Source organism: Narcine bancroftii, chromosome 13 (genome assembly GCF_036971445.1).
Source record: "Narcine bancroftii isolate sNarBan1 chromosome 13, sNarBan1.hap1, whole genome shotgun sequence".
NCBI classification, from domain to species: Eukaryota; Metazoa; Chordata; class Chondrichthyes; order Torpediniformes; family Narcinidae; genus Narcine; species Narcine bancroftii.
The window spans coordinates 15,724,687-15,751,634 of NC_091481.1; the positions used below are offsets into that span (position 1 = coordinate 15,724,687).

The window sequence follows — 26,948 nt, forward strand, 5'->3', positions numbered from 1 at the left end:
TCTCTCTTTTTTTTTAAAGCTCTTATGTTTCATGTACCAAAGTGGATGACCTTGCATTCTTGTATTTCATCTGTTGCGCATTCACTGTGTCTGGCATCTTTGCAGATCCTCATTATTGTCAGATGACAAGTTTCTATTTGGAACTTGTTTGCATTTGTGGGGTACAAAAAGTAGCAGATCTTTGAAAGTCAGTACAATTCCAGGGAGAAAGTTATTGAAATGGCATAGCCCACATGAAATAACTTGTATAACATTTTAATTAAAAGCTTAAAGGTTATTGGAGTTTTTGTGCAGAAATATTCATCAAGCTAATTCTTACAAATTGTCTTGTTTATTTTGCCACATTTCCATGATTGTTTTTATTTGTTTATGAATCAACAATTTTATTTTTAAAAGTTCTCATGTCTTGTTTTATTGGCAGCGTCTGTATTGGCAGATCTGGAAAGACTGAAATTCTTTGATAGCTCAACAACAAGAGATCTTCTGTTTCATCGTGTACATGATGCTGTACTTCATTGCCAATATAAAGTTGCTTCGGAGTTGTGTTAGAAGAATCATTTGCTGACTTTGGCTATCTCAATGAAATTTTCAGTACTAGAGAGTAGACGTCATCTGACAACTTGAAAAATCACCACTATGTTACGAACTCCAGCCTTTTCACAAATCGTACCTCAGAAGTATGACAGGAAAATGACCCCATTCAAACTAGTTCAAGGATTTGTGATTGATTTGTGTCCTATCCTCAATATATTGTAGGCTTGGGATGTACAAATTACAACATTGGGAAGTTGTCCATTTTCTAAATTAGCTTTCATCTGTTTAGGTTCTGTTTATATTTATAGTCTCACATTTTTTCTTTTTCCCAAATTTTGTCCATGCATAAATCCTGGCTGCTCAAAGCTCAACCTTCTTGAAAAATCCTTTCATTGTGGCTAAAGTGAATAAATAGGCTCACAGAATAAAAGATCCTCTTCCCCATCCATCCATCCATGCCCATGCCAGCAGCTGGAGAGTCCAGTAGAACCAACCATCCCAATTGTGCATGCCATGCTAGAAGAGGCATGAATACTTAGAAACCAAGCATATTTGATTACTGACCTTAATAAATTTGGCATTCAGATGGTGAAATAAATGTATATTTTTTTAAACATTTCATTAATTTGGACATGGCTGTGGTTTTCTTTTGAATTCATAATCAAGAAAATACTCCAAGTTAATTCTGGCCAGCACAGAGTATGTAAAATATATTTTTATACCAGTTTTGTATTTGTGGAATTAAGTTGATCAAATTTTTGAATTTTATCCAATTGTGATTTTTTTTCTTTGCTGTTATTTTTTTTAATCACATTTGACTGAAGATAAGCCAGCATTTGTTCCTTGGCATCACCTATTCTGCTTTCCTCTGTCATCGCACTATTGAATTTCCAAATGTTTTCTTTCATTCTTATTTAACTACGAAGTGCTATTATTACATCTATTTTTGGGCAGTAGAAGCAAATCGGAGTTTTCTAGTTATACGATTGAAGTTGGTTGTGCTACAACTATGCTCATCTCAAAATGAAGTCTGGTAACTCGTATGGTATTAAATCTGAACTTTTTCCCTAGGTGCAATCCCGTCCAATGCAATTTCAGGAAGCTGCTGTGCAGGTGACACAGAATTGCGTCATTGATTATGTAAAAGGGGATTTTAAAATTGTTTACCAAAACCTCATTTTAAATGTCTTTAATCATTAAACTTGTTTTTCGACTCAGAAATGATCATTAATTTTGATATTGTCAGGTAGTTTCATAATATATTGATACAAATTGTTGAAACTGATTGGGATACACTTAAAACTATGAATGCTGGTTAAAAACATATGGGTAAACTGATGGATAGATCCCCAAAGCACAAGTATTGTTAATTGTTAAGAGCTGTTAATGTTCAAAATATCTAAAGCCAACTATGTCACTCCTCCTATTCCCAGCTTCTGTTCCATTGCACTTTGTAATGAAGAAAAACTGGTGTGCACAATTCGCCAAACTGGACCTATTTAGAAGTTTTTATAATGGAAGAGTTGTATACAATACACTGCATTGGTAATGTGATGAATCTATTGCTCAAAATAAGCATTTTTGTTTGTAATAGTGACTTTTTGAAGTATGAAAATATCTCAAATTTCAACCATTTTGAGTCAGACCTGTAATTTTAACCAAAGCCTATATAATTGTTGTCACTTCTCTAAGAAGGTTCAGATGGGCATAAAAATCAACCTGGTAGTCCCAAATGACCAAAAGATGTCAATTAAGCAAAACTCAAAATGCAAGAAAGTTCAAGTCTTTCCTTGGGAGGTGAATCAATGTAGGATCATCGGGAAAAAATTGCATCATGTTACTGAAATCTTGGAGATTTTTCATGTTTTCCAAGTTAGTTTCATGATAGAACAACTTGCTTTTTCCCTTGTTCCTAATGTCAAATAAACACCTGTTTAAATTTATTTTCCTGTCATTGAAAGCAATTATTCTCTTTAAAATCACACTTTCTCTGGCAATCTGGCACAGTAACAAGCTCCCTGATATTTTTTTTAAACATCCTGCACATTTTGCAATAGTGAGCAAATTTGGGTTTGCTCAAGTGGTGGTTTTGATGCAGGAATTCACTTGAAATTGTTTTTCATATACAAGTGGGAATAACAATTCCACACCAAAGACCTTGCTCTTTGTTAGATTTTAAATCTTAGGATTTTCTCATTTTACCAATGCAATCCCTTCATCTTTAAAATGCTTGAACTGTTCGGTTTAATTGTACTAACAAGGCAATATAAAATACAGAACTAAGTGCCGATATGACAGCACAAGTTGAATTCTAAGGCTGCTATTTAGGATTTTGTATCAATTTTTGTGGATACAAATGTAAATTAAATTTTTTTGACTTGAAAATGCTATTTAATGTTAATTGAAATGTATTTTTATACTATAAAGAAACTATTTCAAGTTATTTCTGTGACTTGTTTAGTGAGTTTTAATGAATTTGCTGCTTCTGGTTATCCATAATTTGTGGTGAATTGAACAAACCTTTATTCCTGTCAGAAAGATAGTATATTTAAGATGTACCTTGTACAGACATTCTGCTGTCTAGGTATGCAAACTGCCTCCATTAAGCCCTTATCCCTCCGTGCTTTTCCTATCTAAAACCCCTTTAAAATATATTTGACCGCCAACACCACCAATGGCAGTTTCTTCCATGTTTGGAAGATCTAAATCATCCAGAACAAAGTTTGAGTTGCACTGTAGAGAATGACAATTCATTTCATTTTGGTAGTGGGAAAGCATGTCAGAAATATGGAATTTATGGAATCTATCGCTTGTTAGTTGAATCATGGTTGATTATTTACTGATGACGTGCTTCGCACAAAGCTATTATAACACCAGTGGCTTGGGTTCTTATCTGGCTCTGTCTAAAAAGTTTGTATATTTTCCGTGTCTGGGTGGGTTTCTCCCATCCTCCAAAACATAAGGGGGTATTTGGGTGGCTTGGACTCTTGGGCCAGAAGGGCCTGTTACCATGTGTCTAAATTTAAATATTTACATTATTTTTTAAAATGCAAGATCAGTTTCTTGCATTATTGCATAATCCCTGAATTTGTTTTTGTTTAAATCTCTTCATCCCCTGAGAATTCAGAATAAGATTCTTTACCTGATGAATGAATGATGGATAGCTAAAGTATTCATCTGAGGGAGAAGGAAATCGTGTGTGGATTTAAACAAAGCAATAATTTTGTGAATATGCCTGCCTTCCACTGTTGGTCAATATGACCATTTCTATTACAAGGCTTGATGCTGGCCTTCAGATGTTACATGGATAGCAGTTTTATTCTTTGAAGTTTCTCATCTTGGGTCGTTTCAAAATTCTTGGCTTTAAAGCCATGACAACCAGTATCCAAGCAGTAAATGTATAAAACTGGTTTCTACAGTACTTTCAGTCTTGCTATTTTAGGTCAAGCTCACTACTCCATTTTTTTTCCTAGCGAAGAACATTCCCAAAGAAAAATTGAATACATTTAAATCTTGCCTCAATGACCAATGAACTGAGGTGAATTGTTTGGGTTTATTCTGAATACTGTCACAGTGTCTACCAGACAAATTTTCATGAAAAATAAATCCACACAAAGGTGTGACCAATTTATCAGATGTCCTGAGAACTGCAAGTTTTACTCACCTCAATCTAAACATACCTTTAAGCTTGTCTTTTTTCTTTGGCTTGGCTTCGGACGAAGATTTATGGAGGGGGAATGTCCACATCAGCTGCAGGCTCGTTTGTGGCTGATGAGTCCGATGCGGGACAGGCAGACACAGTTGCAAGGGAAAATTGGTTGGTTGGGTGTTGGGTTTTTCCTCCTTTGTCTTTTGTCAGTGAGGTGGGCTCTGCGGTCTTCTTCCAAGGAGGTTGCTGCCCGCCGAACTGTGAGGCGCCAAGATGCACAGTTTGAGGCGAGATCAGCCCACTGGCGGTGGTCAATGTGGCAGGCATCAAGAGATTTCTTTAAGCAGTCCTTCTACCTCTTTGGTGCACCTCTGTCTCGGTGGCCAGTGGAGAGCTCGCCATACAACACGATCGTGGGAAGGCGATGGTCCTCCATTCTGGAGACGTGACCTACCCAGCGCAGTTGGAACTTCAGCAGCGTGGATTCGATTCTGTCGGCCTCTGCCATCTCGAGTACTTCGATGTTAGGGATGAAGTCGCTCCAATGAATGTTGAGGATGGAGTGGAGACAATGCTGGTGGAAGCGTTCTAGGAGCCATAGTTGATGCCGGTAGAGGACCCATGATTTGGAGCCGAACAGGAGTGTGGGTATGACAACGGCTCTGTATCCGCTAATCTTTGAGGTTTTTCAGTTGGTTGTTTTTCCAGACTCTTTTGTGTAGACTTCCAAAGGCGCTATTTGCCTTGGCGAGTCTGTTGTCTATCTCGTTGTCGATCCTTGCATCCGGGATAGGTAAACTGGTTGACTGTTTTGAGTTTTGTGTGCCCGATGGAGATGTTGGTCATGGTGGGGAGCTGGCTGATGGAGGACCTCAGTTTTCTTCAGGCTGACTTCCAGGCCAAACATTTTGGCAGTTTCCGCAAAACAGGACGTCAAGCGCTGAAGAGCTGGCTCTGAATGGGCAACTAAAGCGGCATCGTCTGCAAAGAGTAGTTCGCTTGTACTTTGTTATAAAATGGTCATGCACTTTTTAAAACTATAGATACTCTCAAACAAAGAAACATCCAGGTGATAGTATGTTTACCATAGCAGTTGATGCTCCACCATCTATTAGGCCAATCCTCTCCTAAACCTGCAAATTACATGTGTCAAATGTTAACCAGCAGTGACATCTGCTGGCAAAATACCGTCACAGCAAGTTGTTGTCAATCAACATTGACCCTGATTTCTTAAACATCAGCTTATGGTCAATGAAAGGATGTCCATCACAGAAACACTAGTTAAGTTTCTCTTTCCATGAGGGTTGTTGCCTTGCATGCTCGAATTTCTGACACCTTTTATTTGGATTATTGTCACCGTCACCTCCAGGGTATCAATATTCCCCCTTTTGGAGGGGGAAAAAACCGATACTCTTTCCAATTGAATTTTGTTACTATCAGAAATTCGTTTTTGTTCTTTCACCCTCTTGTGTAGGACTCAAAATTGGTTTCACAAATGAGAAATTTAAAAAGTAAATTCATATAAAACATTTTCTATCAGGCAAAGTGCATACTCAGCATTTTTTTTATGCTGACTGCTTTGGACATCCAGACATGGACCCTATAAACTTACTGATACAGCAGGTTCAGACCATCCACACAGAAGGGTTGATCACTCTCAGAAATGTAACTTTTATAGATGCTCAGGCACATGACCCAGAAGGATTATTTTATCTGCAAACCTTGCACAAAATTCTTCTCGACATCAGACCTGCATAGTGATTCAGCATTAATTCTTTATTTCTACTGAAACTTGGTTAAAACCAAGTTCTTAAACACAATGATGGATCATCAAAACTACCACATTTTACAATTGGTCAAAAGCACCTAACAGTATGCAAATAGTCAAAGTTCAAAGCTGAATTAGTTATAGGTCATGTATCTTGGGGTAGCACTGAATTTCGCATATGACTTAATAACTTTATTCACAGCTTCCAAGAAATCCTTCTCCGTAGCAATTTTTCGGCGAGCTCTGATAGCAAACATTCCAGCTTCTGTACAAACACTACGGATTTCGGCTCCTGAAAAGAGATTGATAAAATTACGATGCTGTTTGCAATTCCATATTTGTGCCTGCATAGTCATCATTTGAGGGACGACTGAAGTTCACAAAGTGTCTTGCATCTTTTTTGGTCAAGAACAACTTTATATTTGTTTCAAAGAAAAATAGATCCAAGTAACCCCTGTAAACTACTAGTGTATTTTACACCAATCTCAGAAATAGCTTCCAGGATAATGATGACACATATGCTTGGAAACAACAACAAAAAGGTAAAGCAATGACTAACATTTGAAGAACTAATACCCAAATTACAACAACATTTATCCCCTTGAGGTATAAATCCCAAAAGGCAAAGTAGACCACCAATAAAGAACATTTCAGAATTCAGGTCATTGAAATTGATAAATGTTGCAAAACAGAATAATGAGAAATGAATGGAACCCACAGCTGATAAATCCCCAATTTTTCAAAAATTCTCATACAATTCCCATAGATTTAAACCCACATCTAACAACGATACAGAAAATAGTGAAGTATACATCAGTAGCCCAATACTAGAAGCAAGCAAAATACTAAAATATTATTTAGCAGCAGAGAACTTAAATCTGTGCTGCCTGATACTAGTCATATTTTTAGGAAAGATACAACTTTTTAAAATATTTTTGAGTTTAATAAAAAACCTTTTTTACATGGTCTTCTAATTAATAACAAACCAAATCATATATTTGATTTATATTTTGTAAATCAAAAGTTTGAATTCTACAATTATATTGACACTTAATCCATTCCTCATAATATAGCCAGAATTTATGTTGAATAGATAAGATACAATGAATCCCTTATATATACTAAAAATGGATTTTATACTTCTCAGGTATTTTTGTCTTCTATGCTATGATCAATATCAATGATCCACAGTTAAACCCATCTTTACCTAGTTTATCTCTTCTAATAAAAGAAAAATAAAGATACAACTTGACTAACCAATTACCTACAGGTAGCTTGCAAAACTGAAGAACCTGTATACATTGTATATTTGAACTTTCAGGCTTCAGATCAAGTGCACATAGGCTACTAAGCAAAATTAAGATAGAAGAGATGGGAATAATAATAGAGGTGTGCTTTGAGGGCATTTAAAAGGGAGAAAGAGGTAAGAATTAATTTCAATAAGGGATCAAATGTACGATATTGAAGTTTCCTGTTGATTTAGATACAGGGGAGTTTTAAGAGAAATCAGATTGGCTAATTGAATGGACAAGAATTTTCCACTTGGAATGAAATCAGTAAAATCTGTTCTACCACTGCCAGATAATATAAAAAGCAGATTTCTTAAATTCTTAAAAAATTTACATTTTAAATTTTGACTTACAACATAATAACACAGGCCCTTTCACCCCATAAACCCATGCTACCCAATGAACCTATAACCCCCAGTATGTTTTGAATAGTGGAAGGAAATCGGAGGCCCAAGAGAAAACCCATGGACACAGGGAGAACGTGCCAACTCCTTACAGTCAGCGTGGGATTCGAACACCAGTCCCAATCACTAACCTCTTAAAATTATGAAAAATTGTATTTACTAAAGTCACCATCATATACAACAAGCAATGAGGAAGGCTCATGGTTTGCTGCCCTTTACAGCAAGAAAATTTCAGTACCAAAGTGAAGATATCTCATTGCAATTATACAGGGCTTGATGAGATGGTAATTGGAATATAATACACACGTCTGGTCTCACTACTTGTAATGGAGACAGTGCAATAAAGAATCAGTGGATTGATTCCTGAAATGGAGAGAGATGTTGGCAGTTGGGATCGCCAGCAGAGGCGATGGCGGTGCCAGGGTTCAAACCAGAGGCATCAGAAACTCAGACCTGTGAGCATCGGGGACAGAGTTTTTAGCAGAGGTGTTGGAAGCTCGAGCCTATGGGCAGTCGGGGCCAGGGTTCATGGTGAAGGCGTCAGGAGCTCCAGCCTGTAGATAGCCAGGCCCAAGAGAAAAACCCATGTTGGTAGCTGCAGGCAGCCAGGGTGGAAACCTGCATTAGAGGCATCAGGAGCTCCAGCCTGCGAGATACAAAGGAGTCCAGTGACATGGGGTTGGGATAGGAAAGCAGCACCGAGGTAAAAGTTCGGTGACAACAAAACTGAATAGTGGTTATAGGTTCGAGGGACTGAAAGACATATTTCCACTACTCTTTATATTCTTATGATGCGATTTAAGTTTATCTCTCGAGATCAATAGCCCAGGCCTCTGGCTACTGCTATTGAAACTTGCAATCACCAAAGTCTAATTGTAGAAATTACAATGTGAAATTCAAACAATACTTTAACTTACCTGTACTATTTGGACATAATCGAGCCAGCAATTCAAATCTGGTGTCTCTTTCCACGCTCATGCTCCGAGCATGAATTTTGAAGATGTGAGTTCGGCCCTGACATAGTCAAATACCAATTAGTTCGTGCAAACCATAATTTTATATTTACAGCAACATTTTACAGTTTATTCTTGTCAGAAGGGAAGAAATATCGGCCCACAATTTGTGGCAGTTGCCCATGCTATCCAATGATTCCCAAAGAGAGATCTCTCTTACTCTTGTAGCTCCCCCTACAGGCACATGTTGAGAGAAGCCAACCCCCACCAACAGCAGTGAAATTTGTACAAAAGGGGTTCGGTGATCGGTTTCCAGGGCTGGTGGGAAAGTCATAGCCCAACCTGCTTAGTTTTCTAAACCATGCCCTAGCCTAGTTAGCTGTCAAAGTACTGACTCCTAGATGTCAGAAACATTAAAGATAAAACTACAATTAAAATCAAATTAAATGGTTTAAAAAAAAACTCTAACCCATCTGAGGTTCAACATTGGAGAGCAAATGGTAAAAGTTCCACAAGCAACTGACTGAAACTTCAAGATTTCTGTGATTGTACCGAAATTCTGAAGGAGCTGCTTTGCAAAAAAATTGGTGAAACCTCACTACAACATAGGCTAATAAATTTACTTTAATTATACATCTGGTGTTAAATTTATGGAAGAAATAAATGTGGTATAAAACTGGTAATGCTGAAAGTAGTTGAAAGGTTAATGTAAACTACATTAATAGCAAATATATTTACGGATATCAAAATGGTTCCCTCAGAAATTAGTAACCTAGATAATGAAACCCAGATGACGGTACACAGGCGCACAAAATGAATTGAATAAACAACCAAAAAAATGAACTCAGAATTAATGCAATTCTTCAATAAACTTTTATACTGGGAGCGTAGCCACGTGAAGGATCTAGACAGATGCATCTTGGATGAGCTCTCTGCGAAGAGTATTAAAAAGACAGTTTAAAGGTTTGAAATTTTTAGAGTTTTTTCACCGTAAATGAATACTGAAGCCTGTCAGCAAAAAACAAAATCAGAAAAAACACCGACTCAGCAGGAATGTCGAGTGAAAGTCCAAAGTGGAGTGGAACAAGAGTGGCCTTGGGACCAGCTGAACTTAGCAGTGCTGAGTGGGTTGGCATGTGACCTGAATATAATCCTGGATAAGATGGAGACTTTATCCAATCATTTCATGGGTGTTGTAACTGCAATTGAGGATTTAATGCAACGAAAGAGCCAAGTGGAAGTTGACTTGGTTAAAATGCAAGAAAAGCTGAAAGCTGTAGAAGAGGACTTAGATAAACAAACTATGCTGGATGATTGACCATGTGGAGAATTTCAGAAGATGCAAAAATGTTCATATTATTGGCTTGAAGGAAGGGAGAGACCCGGTGAGTTTCTTTGAAACCTGGATCCCTCAAGTGTTGGGAGAAAATAGATTCAATGGAAAACTACAAATAGAAAGGGTTCATCAGACCCAGAAGACCTAATGAGCAGCGACCACGGCCAGTCTTGGTAAGAATTATAAGTTATCGGGAATGGGAAGTGGTTTTGGGAGCACCATTTGATTATTCCAAGCAACACGACAGCCTGCTTGAGATTGACAGAGAAAAGGTGTTACTCGTTCATGACTTTAGCCCAACTTTGATTAAGCAAAAGGAGTTTGATGATGTTAAAAAGGCTATTGCGGTCAAAGAATATAAAACACTCGATGATGTATCCTACAACTCTGACGGTCAGAGTAATGGATGGCAAGACCAAGAAAGTGAAAGAATTTCTACGATTATGGAAAGATTAAAGATATTGAACAAGAAGATTAAGAAGAATATTTACAATGGGGCCAAGTGAAAAGTGTATTTTTTTAATTAACTGTCTTGTATTTATTGTTAAATATTGTTGAAATTTGCATGGAGAGTCGAGAAAGAACAAGAACTCGGTAAAAAAAATAGTAGCAGGGTGGAGACTCAGTCTGAGGGATAGTAGTGCTGGGAGAGGAGCAGTTTTGCAATATGGTGCTAAAGGGAGGGGTTCTTCTTTTTCAGAAGACCACGAGCCTTTTTCGTGAGCTTCCAGGAATTTTTGTTTACTGTCAGAGCAGGGGCACAGGGGCACTCTATATGTTTTTAAAGGGGAAAGATCACTGTATTACTTGAATAATCAAAAAGGCTTTATTGTTGAACAATATTTGTTTAGGAACTGGTATGGATTAAAGTTTATTAGTCTGAATGTTAACGAATTAAACGGGACGGTGAAAAAGAAAAGGGTCTTGGCACGCTTTAAAAAACTAAAAGCACGTAGTTTTCGCGCAGGAAACACACCGTAAAAAATTGGAGCATGCTAAATTAAAAAGAGGATGGGTGAGGCAAGTAATATTGTCTTCTTTCGGTTCAAAGGCGAGAGGTAAAATTGTACCAGTAATAGTGGAAGATATATTGATTGACCAAGCTGGAAGGTTTGTAATGGCACATTGTAAATTTATCCAGAAGCTTTAGCGTTTATGAATATTTATGCTCCAAATTAGGATGATGAAGCCTTTATGAAGGATATCTTTTTAAAATCAGCAGAGGGTAGACAAAATATTTGGATTTGGATCTGTTTGGATCCAGTATTGAACTGTAACGGGGGTGAAAATTTCAAAAGCGATGCTATCGGTCAGATTTAAATCTTTCATAAATGATATTTGGAGGCAGCTCAATCCCAAAGAAAGAGACTTCTCATTATGTTCAAGAGTCCATAACTCACATTCAAGGATTGATTTATTTTTAATGTCTGCACAGTTAAAAAAAAGTGGTAAAAACTGAATTCTTGGCAAAGCTATTATCGACCATTCACCATTAACCCCATCCGCTGCGATGGCAGAAAAAACAAGAAAATGTGTACAGATGCCATCTTAATGCCGCATTATTGAAGAGGATGGACTTCTGCGAGTTTATTAGGAAACAGATAGAACTATTTTATGAGACAAATCTTCCTTCCACTGATAACAGCTTTTGGATATGGGATATGCTTAGAGCTCATCTGAGAGGGCTAATTATTTCATCCAAAAAATCTTGAGAGAGAACATAATGTGCAATTGGATTGTTTGGAGAAAGAGATAACAGAACTGGAGAAAGAATATCAGAGGGCGGGTTTACAAGAAAAATTATAGACTCTTCGAGAATAAAAAAATTGAGATATACACTACAAACATATAAAACAGAAAAAATTATTTTAAAAACTAATCCAAAATATTATGAATTATGAGAATGAGCACATAAGGTTTTGTCCTGGCAAGTCAAAGGATTTGCCGAGAATGATAAATACAATTAAAACAGAAGACAACATCCTAACGTATAATCAAAGAGATTAATGATATTTTTAAGCAATTTTTAAATAACAATTTTAAACAAAGCTATATAAATCAGAATTATTAGGAGATGATAATGAGAGACAAGTTTCTAGCGAAAATTGAGCTTCCAAAATTAGAGGTGAGAGAACAGACGAAGTTAGACGCCCCGTTCACAAAAGAAGAAATTAAGAGGGCTCTGAACGTTCTCCAGCCTCCTGGGGGAGGATGGGTTCCCGCCCAATTTAAGGATTTGTTGATGCCTCTTATAATGGATGTGCTAGACCGGGCTGTGGAGACTCAGACTCTCCCAGATTCTTTTTTTCAATAGCTATTATTAGTGTTGCCAAAAAAAAAAACAAGGACCCATTATAACCCATTTAGACCTATCTCGCTTTTGAATGCTGATTATAAGATACTGGTGAAAGTGAGTGTTAGCTAATAGATTTGGATAATATTTACCTAAATTGATACATATAGATCAGGAGTGATTTGTTAAATGAAGAAACTCTTCAAATAGTCTGAGTGGGTTATTTAATATAATATATATGGCTAAATCAAAACTGAATTCCAGTATAACAGTTTCCCTTGACTGCTCAGAATACCCTTTTTTATTTAAAATATGGAGAAATTTCGAATAGGTAGAATATTCATAAATTGGATAAAAACTCTCTATCGTAAACTGCAAGCCAAAATTATAACTAATAGTCAAATGTCAGCGGTTTTCCCTCTGAGTAAATCTGTCTCCAGCGCTTTTTATCCTTGCAATTGAACCACGAGCAAAGATTTTAAGGAAAGATCCGGATATTAAAGGCTTTAAAGTTGGACAAGAAGAACGTAAAATCAGCCTATTTGGTGAATATGTGCTATTATATTTATCTGACCTGACAGTCTCTGGAGAAATTACAAACAACACTAGAAAAATATGGAAGAGTTTCAGGTTATAAAGTTAATGTGAATAAAAGTGAGATGATGACATTGACGAACTTTGATTATGAAAGATATCAAGAAGGAAATTGATTTAAATGGAAAGAAGATGGAATTAAATACTTAGGAATAATGACTGACAATAACATACAGAATTTTTACAACTTAAATTATACTCCCCTATTAGGGAAGATAGAGAAGGATTTGTAGAAATGGAAAGAAATGCCGATTACTTTGATGGGCAAGGTTAACTGTGTCAAAATGAAAGTGATGTCAAGGTAACAATATCTTTTTCCAATCACTGCCTATTTCCATATAACCGTTGACAGCACGGAAATGGGCCATGTCGGCCCTTCAAGTCCGTACCGGTTCACTTGAACAACTCCACTAGCTCCTCCACAAACTCCTGAGGAAGTAGAGGCTTTCTTCATGATGCCATTGGTGTGTTGGTTCCAGGAAAGATCTTCCGAGATATGCTCATCACTAGCCACTTAACTATGTTTGTCACCGACAATTTCCTTTGATTTTCTCTGGGTTCTACTTTATGCAGAGATATTATTTACAGCAACAAGCCCTCTGGTAAAACTCATGAGCAAAGGCTTTGCTGAAAATGTTATTTAAATTATTAAATTATTGTATTAGGCAATTCCTATGGAACAATAAGGTGCCAAAGGTATCGCTGGAAAAATTAACGTGGGATTATAAAATAGGAAGTCTGAGGCTACTGGATTTTAGAAAGTATTAGCACCAGCCAGATTTATTTCATTTCTCTTTGAGAAAGGTAGCCTGCCCCCCACCCCCCCCCCCCCCCCCCACCACCCAACTTCTTGGATTCAAATGGGATTATACTCAAAGAGGAGGCAGCAAAGTATTTTATTTATGTGGTCAATAAAAAAAATGGATAATCCTATATTAATACATGTGATTATAGTATGGCAAGAAATCAATGTGTATTGGAAAAAAAAAGCAGGGATATCATTAACAGAACCATTATGTAAAAATGTGTTGTTGCCTATGAATCTGGGCAACAGAATATTAAATTCCTGATATGACAAAGGAATAAGATACATTGAAAACTGCTATACAGGAGGAGTCACGTGACGGAGTAGTGACCGGTAGGGGAATACCAGCCCTCTCCAGAAAAGAAGAAATAAAGTGAACAAAAGACAAAGTTCAAGAAATACAAAACATAACAAATAAAAGATAAAAGTTGTAGAGAAAAGAAAGAAAATGGCATCCAAGGAAAAAGTAAAAACAACGGGGAAAAAAAGAAGAAAAGATGCCGGAAGAGAAAGGAGAAGGCCTTACCTGCATGAAGAAACAAGGAGCCGTCATGGAGAAGAGGTTGGTGTCGGCCCCGCAGAGTCGCGACCCCCCCCCCCCCCCACCCCACCGGTGGACTGCATAAATGGCTCTTGGATCCAAACAAAAGTGCGCAACTGCGCATGCGCAAGGAGTTGTGCTTGCACAGTGTGCTTACTAAGGAGAAAGAGAACACCGACGGGAGGAGGGCTCAGCTGAGGAGCGGGGAAACACAGCGTGACCAGCTGAGGGATGTCAGTCACCAGGGCACTCAGCTAGAAGAGGAAAGCGACAGGAAAGGGAGTGAAAGGAAAGAAGAACAGCAACAGGAGGCCCAACAGATGAGCAGTTCAGAAGAAGAGGACCAACAGCAAAAGGCCAAGCAAAAAGAGGCCCGACAAAGTGAGACAAGCAACGCATCAGGAAAGTCCGAAGAGACACAGATACAAGGAAGAGAAGAAGAAGACACAAACACAGGTACAGACACAGAAGAAGAGGAAGAAGACGACCAAGATCTGCACAGAGAAATAGAAGGACAGAATATAGGTAGTTTTTTTTTTCAAGAACAAATGAGAGCATTAAAAGAATGGATGACATTAGAATTTAGTGAAATTAAAAGAAAAATGAAAAGTACAGAAGAAAAAGTAAATAGATTAGAGCTGGTCATGACAGAAATAGGGAAAAGATTAGAAAATGTGGAAGAATGAGAAACGGCTGTAGAAATGGAAGTAAACGACTTAAGAAGAAAATTGAAAGAAAGTGATAAAAAAATTAAAGAGACACAAGAGTTGTTAGCTCAGAAAATTGATATGTTGGAAAATTATAGTAGGCGAAACAACATAAAAATAGTGGGCCTAAAAGAAGATGAAGAAGGCACAGATATGAAGGAATTTATAAAAGAATGGATCCCAAAGGTCCTGGGAATGACAGAAATTCAGGAAGGAATGGAAATAGAAAGGGCACACAGAACACTAGCTCCGAAACCACAGACACATCAAAAACCAAGATCCGTTTTAGTAAAACTTTTGAGATATATGACAAGAGAAAATATACTGGAACGGGCAAGAAATAAAATTAGAGAAGACAATAAACCATTGGAATACAAAGGTAAAAGAATATTTTTTTACCCAGACATAAGTATTGAACTCTTAAAGAGGAAGGAGTTTAATACAGCAAAATCGATCCTATGGAAAAAAGGTTATAAATTTATGTTAAGACATCCAGCTGTGCTTAAAATATTTATCCCAGGGGAGCAAAACAGACAGTTCTCGGATCCGGAGGAAGCATGAGAATTTGCAGAATGCCTGCAGGACAGAAGAAGAGATGAAGAGATGTAACAAGAAGAAAGAATGGCGATCAATATATAAAGATGTAAAAATAATGTATATCTTAGAACTATAGAAGGGAAAAAGAGAAGGGAAGAAAGGAAGTAGGGGGAAAATAAGTGGGTGAACTTTGTTATATGTGTGTAAAAAAAGTATTTTCTTGGTGGGGTTGGGTGGGAGAGAATAACCGTCACTGCAAAATCAGTTGACGCTTGCGAGCGGGTTCGCAATCCAAATGGAAAGGGGAGTTGTGGTTGCCCGGCAAGGGATAAGGGGTGACTCAGAGAGGGGGGGAACATTTGGGGCTAAGGGAATATTGGATGTGGGAGTTGTTGAAGTATTTTATGTTTTAAATGTGTTGTCATACATTGAGTTTAAAAAGGGAAAACTGAGAGATGAAAATGGGGAAAAGGGGGATGGTGGTGGTGAGGAAGCGGAAATGAGGTGTAAACAGGATATGAGATGGCCATGTTGAATTATATGACTATAAACATTAATGGAATACATAACCAAATTAAACAGAAGAGGCTATTAAATTTACTCATAGAAAAAAATAGACATAGCATTTGTGCAGGAAACGCATCTAACTGAAGTGGAACATAATAAATTAAGGAGGGACTGGGTAGGACACGTAACGGCAGCATCATATAATTCAAAAGCTAGAGATGTAGCTATATTAATTAATAGAAATTTACCAATCAAAATAGAGGAGGAAATGATAGATCCAGCAGGGAGGTATGTAATGATAAAGTGTCAGAATTTTGGAATTTGCTCAATATATATTCACCTAATGAAGAGGATCAAAAGTTTATGCAAGTTTTTTTTTGTAGATTGTAGATACGCAAGGGAATATATAGATAGGAGGGGATTTTAACCTTAATTTGGATCCAATGTTGGATAAAACTGGACAAAAGACAAGCAAAAAGAATAAAGTGGCCAAATTTATGGTTAAATCAATGCAGGAAATGAAACTTATGGATATATGGAGGAGGCAGCACCCAAGGGAGAAGGAATACTCATATTATTCGAGTAGACATAAAACATACTCAAGGATTGATATGTTTTTGTTGTCGGCTCATATTCAAGGGAAACTGAATATAAAGGGAAAACTGAATATAAAGCGAGATTACTATCTGATCATTCACTCCTGTTATTAGAAATAGAACTGGAGGACATCCCACCAAGAACATATTGATGGAGGTTAAACTCCATGCTACTTAAAAGGCAGGAATTTAGAGAGTTTATTGAACGCCAAATTAAAACATACTTTGAAATAAATACGGAATCAGTGAAAGACAAATTTATATTATGGGACGCAATGAAAGCCTTCATTAGAGGGCAGATGATAAGTTATGTAACTAAGATGAAAAAGGACTACAATCGGGAAATAGAACAGTTGAAAAGGGAGATAGTACGTACAGAAAAGGAACTGGCAACAAGGGATGAGATAACAAAAAGAAGAGAATTGGCGGACCAAAAAATAAAATACGAAATATTACAAACATACAAGGTGGAGAAGAACATAATGAAAATAAAGCAAGAGTATTATGACCTTGGAAAAAAAACACAAAATATTACCCTGGCAACTTAAAACTGAACAAGCTAAAAGAACTGTATTGGCATCAAGGAAAAAGGACAAACAAATTACATATAATCCAATGGAGATTAATGAGAACTTTAAGGAATTTTATGAACAATTATACCAAATTGAGAACGAGGGGAAAGGTGATAAAGAAGAAGAGTTTTTAGCTAAAAGTGAACTGCCGAAGTTGTAAGAAGAGGAACAAAACAAACTGATAAAACCATTTGAAATAGAGGATGTACAAGATATATTAAAAAAGCTGCCAAACAATAAAATGCCTGGAGAGGATGGATTCCCAGTAGAATTCCATAAAACATTTAAAGAGTTATTAATTCCTCCTCTCCTGGAAGAAATGAACCAGATAGAAGAAACACAAAACTTGCCAGATTCATGTAAGACAGCAATAATTACAGTAATACCAAAGACGGGGAAGGATCCACTATCACCAGCATCATATAGACCAATATCTCTACTTAATTCAGATTATAAGATAATAGCAAAATTATTAGCAAATAGATTGGCCGACTGTGCACCAATAGTAAAACAAGATCAAACTGGATTTATTAAGAAAAGACGAACAGCGGATGATGTCTGTAAATTTATTAATTTAATTCATGCAGTTCAAAGAAATAAGAAGCCAACAGTGGCTGTTGCTTTAGATGCAGAAAAAGCCTTTGACAGGGTAGAATGGAACTATTTCTTCAAAGTATTACAGAGGTTCAATCTACCAGAAAAATATATTAATTGGATTAAAGCATTATATAATGGACCATTGGCGAAGGTAACAGTAAATGGATATGTATCGAACCAATTTAAATTAAGTAGGTCAACTAGGCAGGGATGTCCATTATCTCCCTCACTGTTCGCTTTAGCAATAGAACCATTGGCAGAACTGATAAGAACAGAAAATAAAATAAAAGGGATAAAAAAAGGAGTATAAAATCAGTTTATTTGCAGATGACATCATAGTATACTTAATAGAACCAGAAATATCAATAAAAGAACTACATAAGAAATTGAAGGAGTATCGAGAAATATCGGGGTACAAGATCAACGCAAATAAAAGTGAAGTGATGCCAATGAGTAATGCGGATTATACAGAATTTAAAAAAGATTCACCATTTAAATGGCAAACACAAGCAATCCGATACCTAGGTATTAGGTTAGATAATAATAATTTAAGCCACTTGTACAAATTAAATTATCAGCCACTAATAAAGAAATTGCAGGAAGACTTAGAACATTGGAAAGAATTACAGCTAACGTTGATAGGGAGGGTAAATTGCATTAAATCAAATGTCTTCCCAAGGATACAATACTTATTTCAATTGTTACCACTTCCCTTAACAGAGAAATTCTTTAATGAACTAAAGAGAAAAATAAGGAAATTTTTATGGAAAGGGGGGAAACCGAGGATAGTATTAGATAAATTAACAGAGAGGTACAACCCAGGTGGTTTGCAGTTACCAAACTTAAAAAATTATTATAGAACAGCACAATTAAGGTATTTATCAGATTTTTATCAGACAAGGGAAAAACCAGATTGGACTAAGATAGAGCTAGATAAAATAGAGGAGAAGGTACCGGAACATATACTTCATAAGTGGGATGAAAAGCTGGTACAATATAAAAGCTCACCAGTATTGCATCATTTACTCAATGTATGGAAGAAGAATCATTTAGAAAGGAAAAAAAACAAATTACCAAATACCAAAATTATTATTGAGACAAAATCAGCTAATCTCTTTTACAATAGATAACCTTTCCTTTAGAGAATGGGAGAGAAAAGGAATTAAAAGAATAGAAAATTGTTTTTTGGGAAATAATTTATTAACATTTGAACAAGTGAAGTACAAATATGGAATAACTCTTGGTTCAATGTTTGCATACCATCAACTGAAAGCCTACTTAAAGGATAAATTGGGAAACAGACTGAGATTACCAGAAAGAAGCAGCTTTGAATATGTGATTACAGACACAATGATAATTAAAAGATTTATAATGAACATGTATATCAAGCTGCAAGATAAGGAAAATGATGAACTAAGCTATAAACCCCAAAAAAAGTGGGAAAAAGATCTAAACATAAAGATAAAAAATTAAACATGGGAAAAGTTATGTTCTGGAACTATGAAGAATATAATAAACACAAGGTTACGCATGATACAGTACAATTGGTTACACAGGGTAACCACGCCCCAAAAGTTAAAAAAATGGGATCCAACATTATCAGATAGATGTTTTCACTGTAAGAAGGAAATGGCAATAACAGTACATGCAATTTGGGCATGTGAAAATGTGAAAAAGTTTTGGGGAGATCTAAATCAGATATTAAATAAAATCACAAAAAAGAACATGCCAAAAAATCCAGAGATCTTTCTTCTAAGTCATGTAAGAAGTAAGGAATTAGGCCTCAAACTGGATGAAGCGCAAAACAGATTTATTATGATAGCCTTAGCTGTAGCAAAAAAATGTATGTCAACTTGGAAATCAGAAGAGAGCCTGAGTACAGCAATGGTACATGGAAATGAATAAATGTATTCCATTGGAAAAAATATCATATAATTTAAAAAATAAAGTCACATTATTTGAACAAATTTGGGAACTGTACTGGAACATAACAGAGAGGGCCTACCGCACACCTCCACCCCCTAAAATGATAAGACAAAATGACATGATCCAGTGTGTAAAAGTAGATGACACAATTTTCTTGTTTATTTTCATTGTGTGATGACATTGTTTAATGGTTTTATTGTTTTGTATATGTTGAACGTTTAATGGGTTTGGAGGGGGGTGGGAAGGAGGGAGGTTGGGGGGGGGGGGAAGAGGAGAAAATGCCACTGTGTATATTTAAGAGGGAAATGTTTGTATGTATTTTGATTGATAGGGTTCACAGTGTGAAATTTTTTGTTTTTTTAAAAACTGCTATGCAGAAGGGATTCTTATGTCTTTTGATCATAAAACAGAAATATGGAGTAGCTAATGGGATTTTCTTGTTTCCTCCAACATTTTGTTCCTGAGAGAAAGTTGGGGGCCAATGTTGGTCCCACCTAAATTAGTTAAATAGAACGAACGAGCTGACTGGGGAATACACCTAAATTCATAACAAAAATGTACTATGCTCTCCAGAGTTCAAGTGCAAAACCAAGTTTACAGAGGTCATGGGGAGATAGAAGTCAGATTTTGTGTTGTAATATCAGAAAGATGTTGGCCTGACTGGTGTTTGGATATTATGACATCCATTATAAATGCAAGATATAGATTGGTTCAGTATAACTTCCTACACCAATTACATCTTACGCCACAGAGGTCCAAATCTGAAATATCGGAGAAGTGTTTTAGATGTGGGATTGAACCAGGAATGTTTTAACATGGTATGTGATTGTGTGTGAAGGGGAGGGATTTTTAGTAGGATATTGCAGAGATATTAACAAGGATAACAGCGGTGGCCTTCGCAGACAATCCGGAGCTTTATCTTTTGGGTAATTTTATTAAAATAAGTAATAAATTAATGAAATTCCAAATGTCTTTTGTCTAAGCAGTGGCTAAGAAATGTATTCCAATTACTTGGAAGTCCAACTCTCCCTTACTCATAGCACAATGGACTCCAGAGATGAATGGTTGTATACCTACGGAGAAAATGACATACAATCTAAAAAATGTTTACTTATCAAGATATGGCAGCCATATTTGGATCATATAGGGGCCCAATTATAATGATAATACATGTTGTTACAGTATAAACAGATGTGATTTCCCCACATAGATTCTTAATAGATTTTTATGGATAGTACATGAGAGGTCTGACAGTGTATGGTTTTATATTTGGTGGGGAGGGGTTTTTCTTTGTTTTTTTTGTAAGAAAAGTTTAATATATTGTGAAATTGAAGATTTCACTATGTATATTTATTTAAAAAAATTTTAAAACTTTTATACTCATCTATGAAATACTGTTGTTTTTGAAAAAAATTCCATACCTCAAGATCCGGCAAACTAAATTCAATTTTCCGGTCTAAACGTCCAGGTCTCATCAGAGCTGGATCTAAGGTGTCAGGCCTGTTTGTGGCCATCAGTACTTTAATGTTACCCCTGGGATCAAAACCATCAAGTTGATTAATAAGCTCCAGCATTGTGCGCTGAACTTCGTTGTCACCACCAGCACCGTCATCAAATCGAGCACCTTGTAGAAAAAAAACAATCACTTTTCAAATGTAATCAAATGCTCAAAGTATCTAGAATAAGGAACTTAGAGGATTAGTATTGATATACTACCTGATAATGTAGCGGTCTAACACAACTTAAGATAATGAATTTGTTATGTTCATTGCACATATGAAATTCTTACTTGCAGCCAAACAGGTACTTCATTAAAAGCTACAAAAGTATAAATTAAATGATAAAGCAATAATAAATACAAAGATAGATAGGTTGTATTCAAGCAGAAAGTTTAGGCCCTGATATTGATCGCAATGGATTTCTTAAGTTAGAGGAATGGGATCAGCAACTGACAAAATGTTTCTGGGAGCTTGAAATGAATGTGTGTTAACTGGATTTAAAGAAGTTTCATCAAGGAATACCGATCTGTTCTTGACTACCTCAGCTATTGAATCTGTCAAGACTGGAAAACTTGGTACATGAGGGTAAACCTGAAAGATGCGCTGATTATTATTAGGCTGGAAACCTATTAAATACTCAATTAATCGCAGTTAAACTGAGGTGGTGGGATTGCAGTCAGGTTTAGGATCCAAACTATTTCCCAATAATTAACCAAATTCCATCTCACTTGTGTTTAATTGCAGCAAATTATTTTTTAGTGTTCCTTTGTACAGTCAACTTTTTAATTTTGTAAATTTATTCAGGAATGGTGTTTAAAAATGAGACACCCTAATTTTGTATGAACAATCCAAACTCTACAAATATACAGTTCAAAATACAGAAATGAGAAACAGAAAACTTTACTACAAAGAGAATTAAAAAGTTCTCACACTGGGTCATTATCTGTTTACACAAGTCAGCCTTATACAAATATGGAAAATATACTTTAATACAACACTAAATTATTAATTGACATGACTACTTTCTGTACTGAATACATTTTATCATTGGAAATGTTGATGATAAGATTTGTAGATAATAGTCTTCAAATCAATGTTTCCATTTAAAATTTCATAGGTAGCTCCAATCTCTAACTTACAAAATCTCTTCTTCCCTAAAGGAAATATACAGTACCTCCAATTGCGTCAATCTCATCAAAGAATATCAAACACGCCTTTTTTGTTCTGGCCATCTCAAAAAGTTCACGCACCATTCGAGCACCCTTAAAAAAAAGTAAGAGACATTTATTTTCTGCTACCCAAATCCAGAGAAAAAGATAAATATGGTGAAACTCAACTTCAATTCTATGAAGTATATAAAAAGGATTTGAATTATTAAGCATGACAATTCTCTTGGGAAAACAGCTTTCACCTTTACAAGATCCACCATTTGACAGAAGTTCTCTCAGAAGGGAGCTGAATTTCAAATTCATTGTTTTCCCATTTCTCTGATTTCACTACATTAGATCTGATAATTTTCCACATGATCATTTCTAGGATGCCTTCCTTTCAACATAATAAACAGGAAATGCTGTAAACACCCCTTAGACCATCTTTGATCTGAAGCATTAAATCTCTTTTCCCACAGATGCTGGATGACAAACAGCATTTCCTGCTTTTGTTTATAATTTCTAGCAAATGCAGTATTTTGATCTCTTACCTCCACCATGATCACCACTGGTGATGCTATCAAACTCATCCATTCCACTTCTGTTCTCACCCAACCCCATTCACTCGCCCTTCCCTTGCCATCATTCAGGGGCCCAAACAGCCTTCCATGCAAGCAGGAATTCAATTATACTTTTTTAAATTCTTGCATTATATTCAGTGCTCACAATTTGGCCTCCTCTATATTGGAGACATGCAAAAAAAACCTATTCCAGCTACAAGAATAACCAGGAAGTTTCAGGTGGGACAGAGGTCCCACGCTGACCTCTGTCTTTAGCATCTTGCATAGCAAGCTGTGGAAATAACATGCCACCTTCCAACTAGGCATGCTATTATAGTCAATCCTCAGAACCAATTTCACCAGTTTGTGTCAGAAATAAGCAGACGCCTGAAATCCAGACCACCAGAGACTCTGGACTTTTCAAAAACTTCTTATACTTTTTCAATTTATCGGGCTTTTGTGTGCATGCCACAGATTTACAGCGGTCACATTTAATACAGGTAATCTTAACACAAAGAAATTCATTTGTATACTGTATTTTTCTTTTACAATTGTCATTTTTAAACATAATTTCAAGCATTATATGCACTATTTTTGTAGTAAAAAACGGTTTACATTGTTGTCGTGTTCACTTTATTTTTCTTTAAAACTGCTTGTTTTAATAAGAGCATGCTGTTTTGTTAATGAATAAACTATCAAAATTTATCTGTTCACCTCTCCTTTATTCCTTTTCAAAATTTTTATTTTAAAAGTATTACCTGAAAATCTGGACTGACCCAATCCCCGAGCAGTCCGGACTTTAAGACTTCTATTGTATTACAAATTTCCACCCGCCCCACCCACCCCTCTCCACAAATGGCAATTAAACTGTTTCCGTTATTTATTTTTAGATCCAATTTTTTTGCAATTAACTTCAGGCAGAGATAATAATCTTGTAACACAAGCTTTCCAAAATGAGTTAATTCACAAGAATAAAAATTTATTAAAAATGTACTGATATTTACCTCTCCAACATACTTCTGTACCAGTTCGGATCCTATCACTCGAATGAAGCAAGCGTCTGTTCTGTTAGCCACAGCTCGTGCACAGAGTGTCTTGCCAGTTCCAGGTGGTCCAAATAGTAGCACTCCTTTTGGTGGTTCAATACCAAGGTTAACAAAAAGCTCTGGCTGAAAATCAAATCAACAAATAACCTGTCACTTTTTCTTGCTAATTATTTTAGAGTTGACATCCATGTCATTACTGCAGTATTTTTAATATTAAGAAAGCAAATGCATTTCATAGAACAAGTGTATATTTTCCTCATTAAGTGGTCATTTACATCACCATTTTCCTGTTGTTTTGATGTGCACATTATTCATGGAAAAAAATCGCTAATACTGTTGCAGAATCAAGCCAGATTAAAAGGTTTGAAGTATACACTTTATCCTTTAATTCATTTCAGGTTTTTCTTGGATCTTCTTTTACTTGTGAAAAATGTATATGCAAAAAAATATGCTGAAGGGATGCACAAATCCTGTTTCAACAAAGCACAACTAAATTATAACAACACCACCAGTTGCTTTGTCAAAGCCACATCAATATCTAAAGATGAATAGCGCACCATTGTCTTGTCACAAATGGACTAATGGTTTGTGAAAATAAGGTATGGATTCATAGCAAAATGAAGATATAAAATCTTCACGACTGACATGAGGTTTTACAGGTTTTAATTAAAACTTTTCCAAGCCAGCAAAAGGTAACACCCTAATTAAATGCAGTTCATATTATGCTGTCTTACACTAAAAATCAGGCTTACGTGAAGCAAAGGAGTTTCCACAACTTCTTGCAATTTTGCAATTTGTTCTTTGCAACCACCCACATCGCTGTAGGTAACATCGGGCTTCTCTTCCACCTGAAAGGGCATTGCAGAATAAGCTGCTGAAAAGGATTCAACTTGGAACTTAAAGACTGATTAAAACATAAAATCTTTCTCCATTAAACCATAGTCAAGTCAAATTATTTCAGGCTGGGTCAGGTAAGCATCGTCAAAAGAGAATAGAGGAGCAAAGTTTGAGCAGATTCCAGCCTGGGAATAATATGCTCAGAGCAGTTCTTTGTTCTGGCAGTTACCAATTCCCAATTCATTCATTCTAAAAATTTAATGTTCAAACTCTTCCATGACCTCCCTGATCGTCCTCAGTTCTAAGAATTTTGTGTCAATCATTTGCTTCTGAGGCAAAGAACTGCTCTGAGCAGATTATACACTGGCTGGAATCTGCTCAAACTTTGCACTTCTATTCTCTTTTGACAATGCTCACCTGACCCATCCTGATATTTTCTCTCTAGTTTGACATAGACATCAACTAAATTATGCTCTTGAGAGGCACCTAAGGATGCATAACTACATAATTGAAAGTTCTTGCTGTTGAATTTACCTGCATCATGGTTACAGTGGGATCAATCTTTGGCGGCAGTGGAATATGTATCTGGTATTTGTTTCGATCCACACTGCAATAGTTAAAGTAATATTTTAAAATATGGCTCTCTTTGGAGTAAAATATCAGGTATCTTAATTGTATTAAATATTAACATAAGGAACACGTGATTGCTCAAACCTTCTGTAATTTTCTAAAAACAATGCACAAATAATGCATGTCAGCAAGCATGCAAGAAAATTCAAAATTTGTTCTTACCCAACTCTCATTCCTTCCTCAATATCAGTGGGAGCCACTTGGTCGCTTAAGTCAACCACAAATTTTGCAAACTGCTTCACATTAATTATGTACTTGGGATCTTCAGAATCTGCATTAATGATTTTTGTGCATCTGCGAAAAGAAAAAAATAAATGCACTCCTTTATATTTTAATTAAGCCACACAGTGTCAATGTGTAATCATGGGCTTATATTTCTATAGATGGCAATACTTGAATTTACTGACCGAGAAAAATGTCATAAACCTACAGCTTCAGAAATATAGCAATATGAATAGCAATATGAAAAACTATTTGTCCCCATAGGTAAAAATTAAGACGATTAAAATAATGATGAACAGTAGAAACATCTGTTCACTGGACATGTCCATTGCTCATTTGATCAGAACTAGGAAAACTCAAATCATTACAAGTTCGATAAAATTCACTAAAATGCATTATCAAATGTGCTTTGCAATTTAATACTCAAAAACGCAAATTTATCAAGTGGATAAATGACTTTTACAATGAACAAAGTCGTATAATTTTCATAAACTGGTCCCCTACCTAAGTCAGCAAACAGTAAAAATGTGGGTTCAAGAAGAAATGCAGGTTAGTGTGATGCCGTTACAGATATCAGGACTGAGGTTCGAATCTCGCGCTGTCTGTAAGAAATTTGTATGTCCTCCCCATTGCAAACTAATCCATTTCCAACCAATTCTGTAAAAAAACCTAACCTCATTTTAATTAAGTTTCCTCAAATTGACATAATAAATTTAAAATTTTGACATGCAGCATTGTAACAGGCCCTTTTGGCCCGTGAGCCCGTCCTGCACAATTATATCCAATTGGCCTACATCCCTGGTATGTTTTGAATGGAGGGAGTAAACCGGAGCCCCTGGGGAAAATCCATGCAGGTGTGGGGAGAAGATGCAAACTTCTTACAGACAGGTCAGTATTCGAACCCTGGTGCTGGTCATTGGCGCTGTATCAGCGTTGCGCTAATCACTAGCTCCACCAACTGTGCAGGCCTAAGTCTGAACTCATTCTCACAATATCCTTCACAATTTTAAATGTTTTCAAAACATTTTCTTAAATGGAAAGCAGTTCATTGGTGTAGGTTTACAGCACAAGGCAGCCATTCAGCCCATCAGGTCTACTTTGGCTAAATCTAATCACACTTCTCAGCCGTTGATCAACAGCCTATAGATTTGGGCTTTTCAAGTGCACACAGGTACTTGTTCTTCTTAAATGTGGTGCGTATTTCTCTTCTCCACTGATTTTTCAGTTAAGCTACAGAATCTGGGTTATGGTTTTTTTCCCCCTCAATGCTCTGGATTTTTGGATTTCTACCATAATTAAATATAGCTCCCCTATTTACTCATCTCTCTGCTAAGGGGGGGAATAGTCTCTTACTGTTTACCCTGTTTTTGGGCTCCAACAATTTTGTATCTCTCCATT

The 26,948-nt window shown here is 36.3% G+C and overlaps 2 protein-coding genes across 9 annotated transcripts in view; one reads left to right on the plus strand and one right to left on the minus strand.

The window, feature by feature from the left end:
• slc26a5 (solute carrier family 26 member 5) overlaps nt 1-2,919 on the plus strand; it is a 47,628-nt gene extending 44,709 nt beyond the window's left edge. For all 8 annotated transcript variants that reach the window (XM_069909916.1, XM_069909913.1, XM_069909915.1 and 5 more), the window contains one exon: nt 422-2,919. In XM_069909916.1, coding sequence (XP_069766017.1) covers nt 422-549 — 128 coding nt within the window. In that variant the 3' untranslated portion in view covers nt 550-2,919. The remainder of the gene's footprint in view (nt 1-421) is intronic.
• Nucleotides 2,920-5,938: 3,019 nt separating this feature from the next.
• The window catches only part of psmc2 (proteasome 26S subunit, ATPase 2), a 30,251-nt gene continuing 9,241 nt past the window's right edge, over nt 5,939-26,948 (minus strand). The window contains exons 5-12 of the mRNA XM_069910015.1: nt 25,491-25,622; nt 25,233-25,305; nt 24,614-24,709; nt 23,820-23,984; nt 22,282-22,369; nt 21,030-21,232; nt 8,562-8,658; nt 5,939-6,243 (exon numbers count right to left, since the gene is read on the minus strand). Of these exons, the coding sequence (XP_069766116.1) occupies nt 6,086-6,243; nt 8,562-8,658; nt 21,030-21,232; nt 22,282-22,369; nt 23,820-23,984; nt 24,614-24,709; nt 25,233-25,305; nt 25,491-25,622 (1,012 nt within the window). The 3' untranslated portion in view covers nt 5,939-6,085. The remainder of the gene's footprint in view (nt 6,244-8,561; nt 8,659-21,029; nt 21,233-22,281; nt 22,370-23,819; nt 23,985-24,613; nt 24,710-25,232; nt 25,306-25,490; nt 25,623-26,948) is intronic.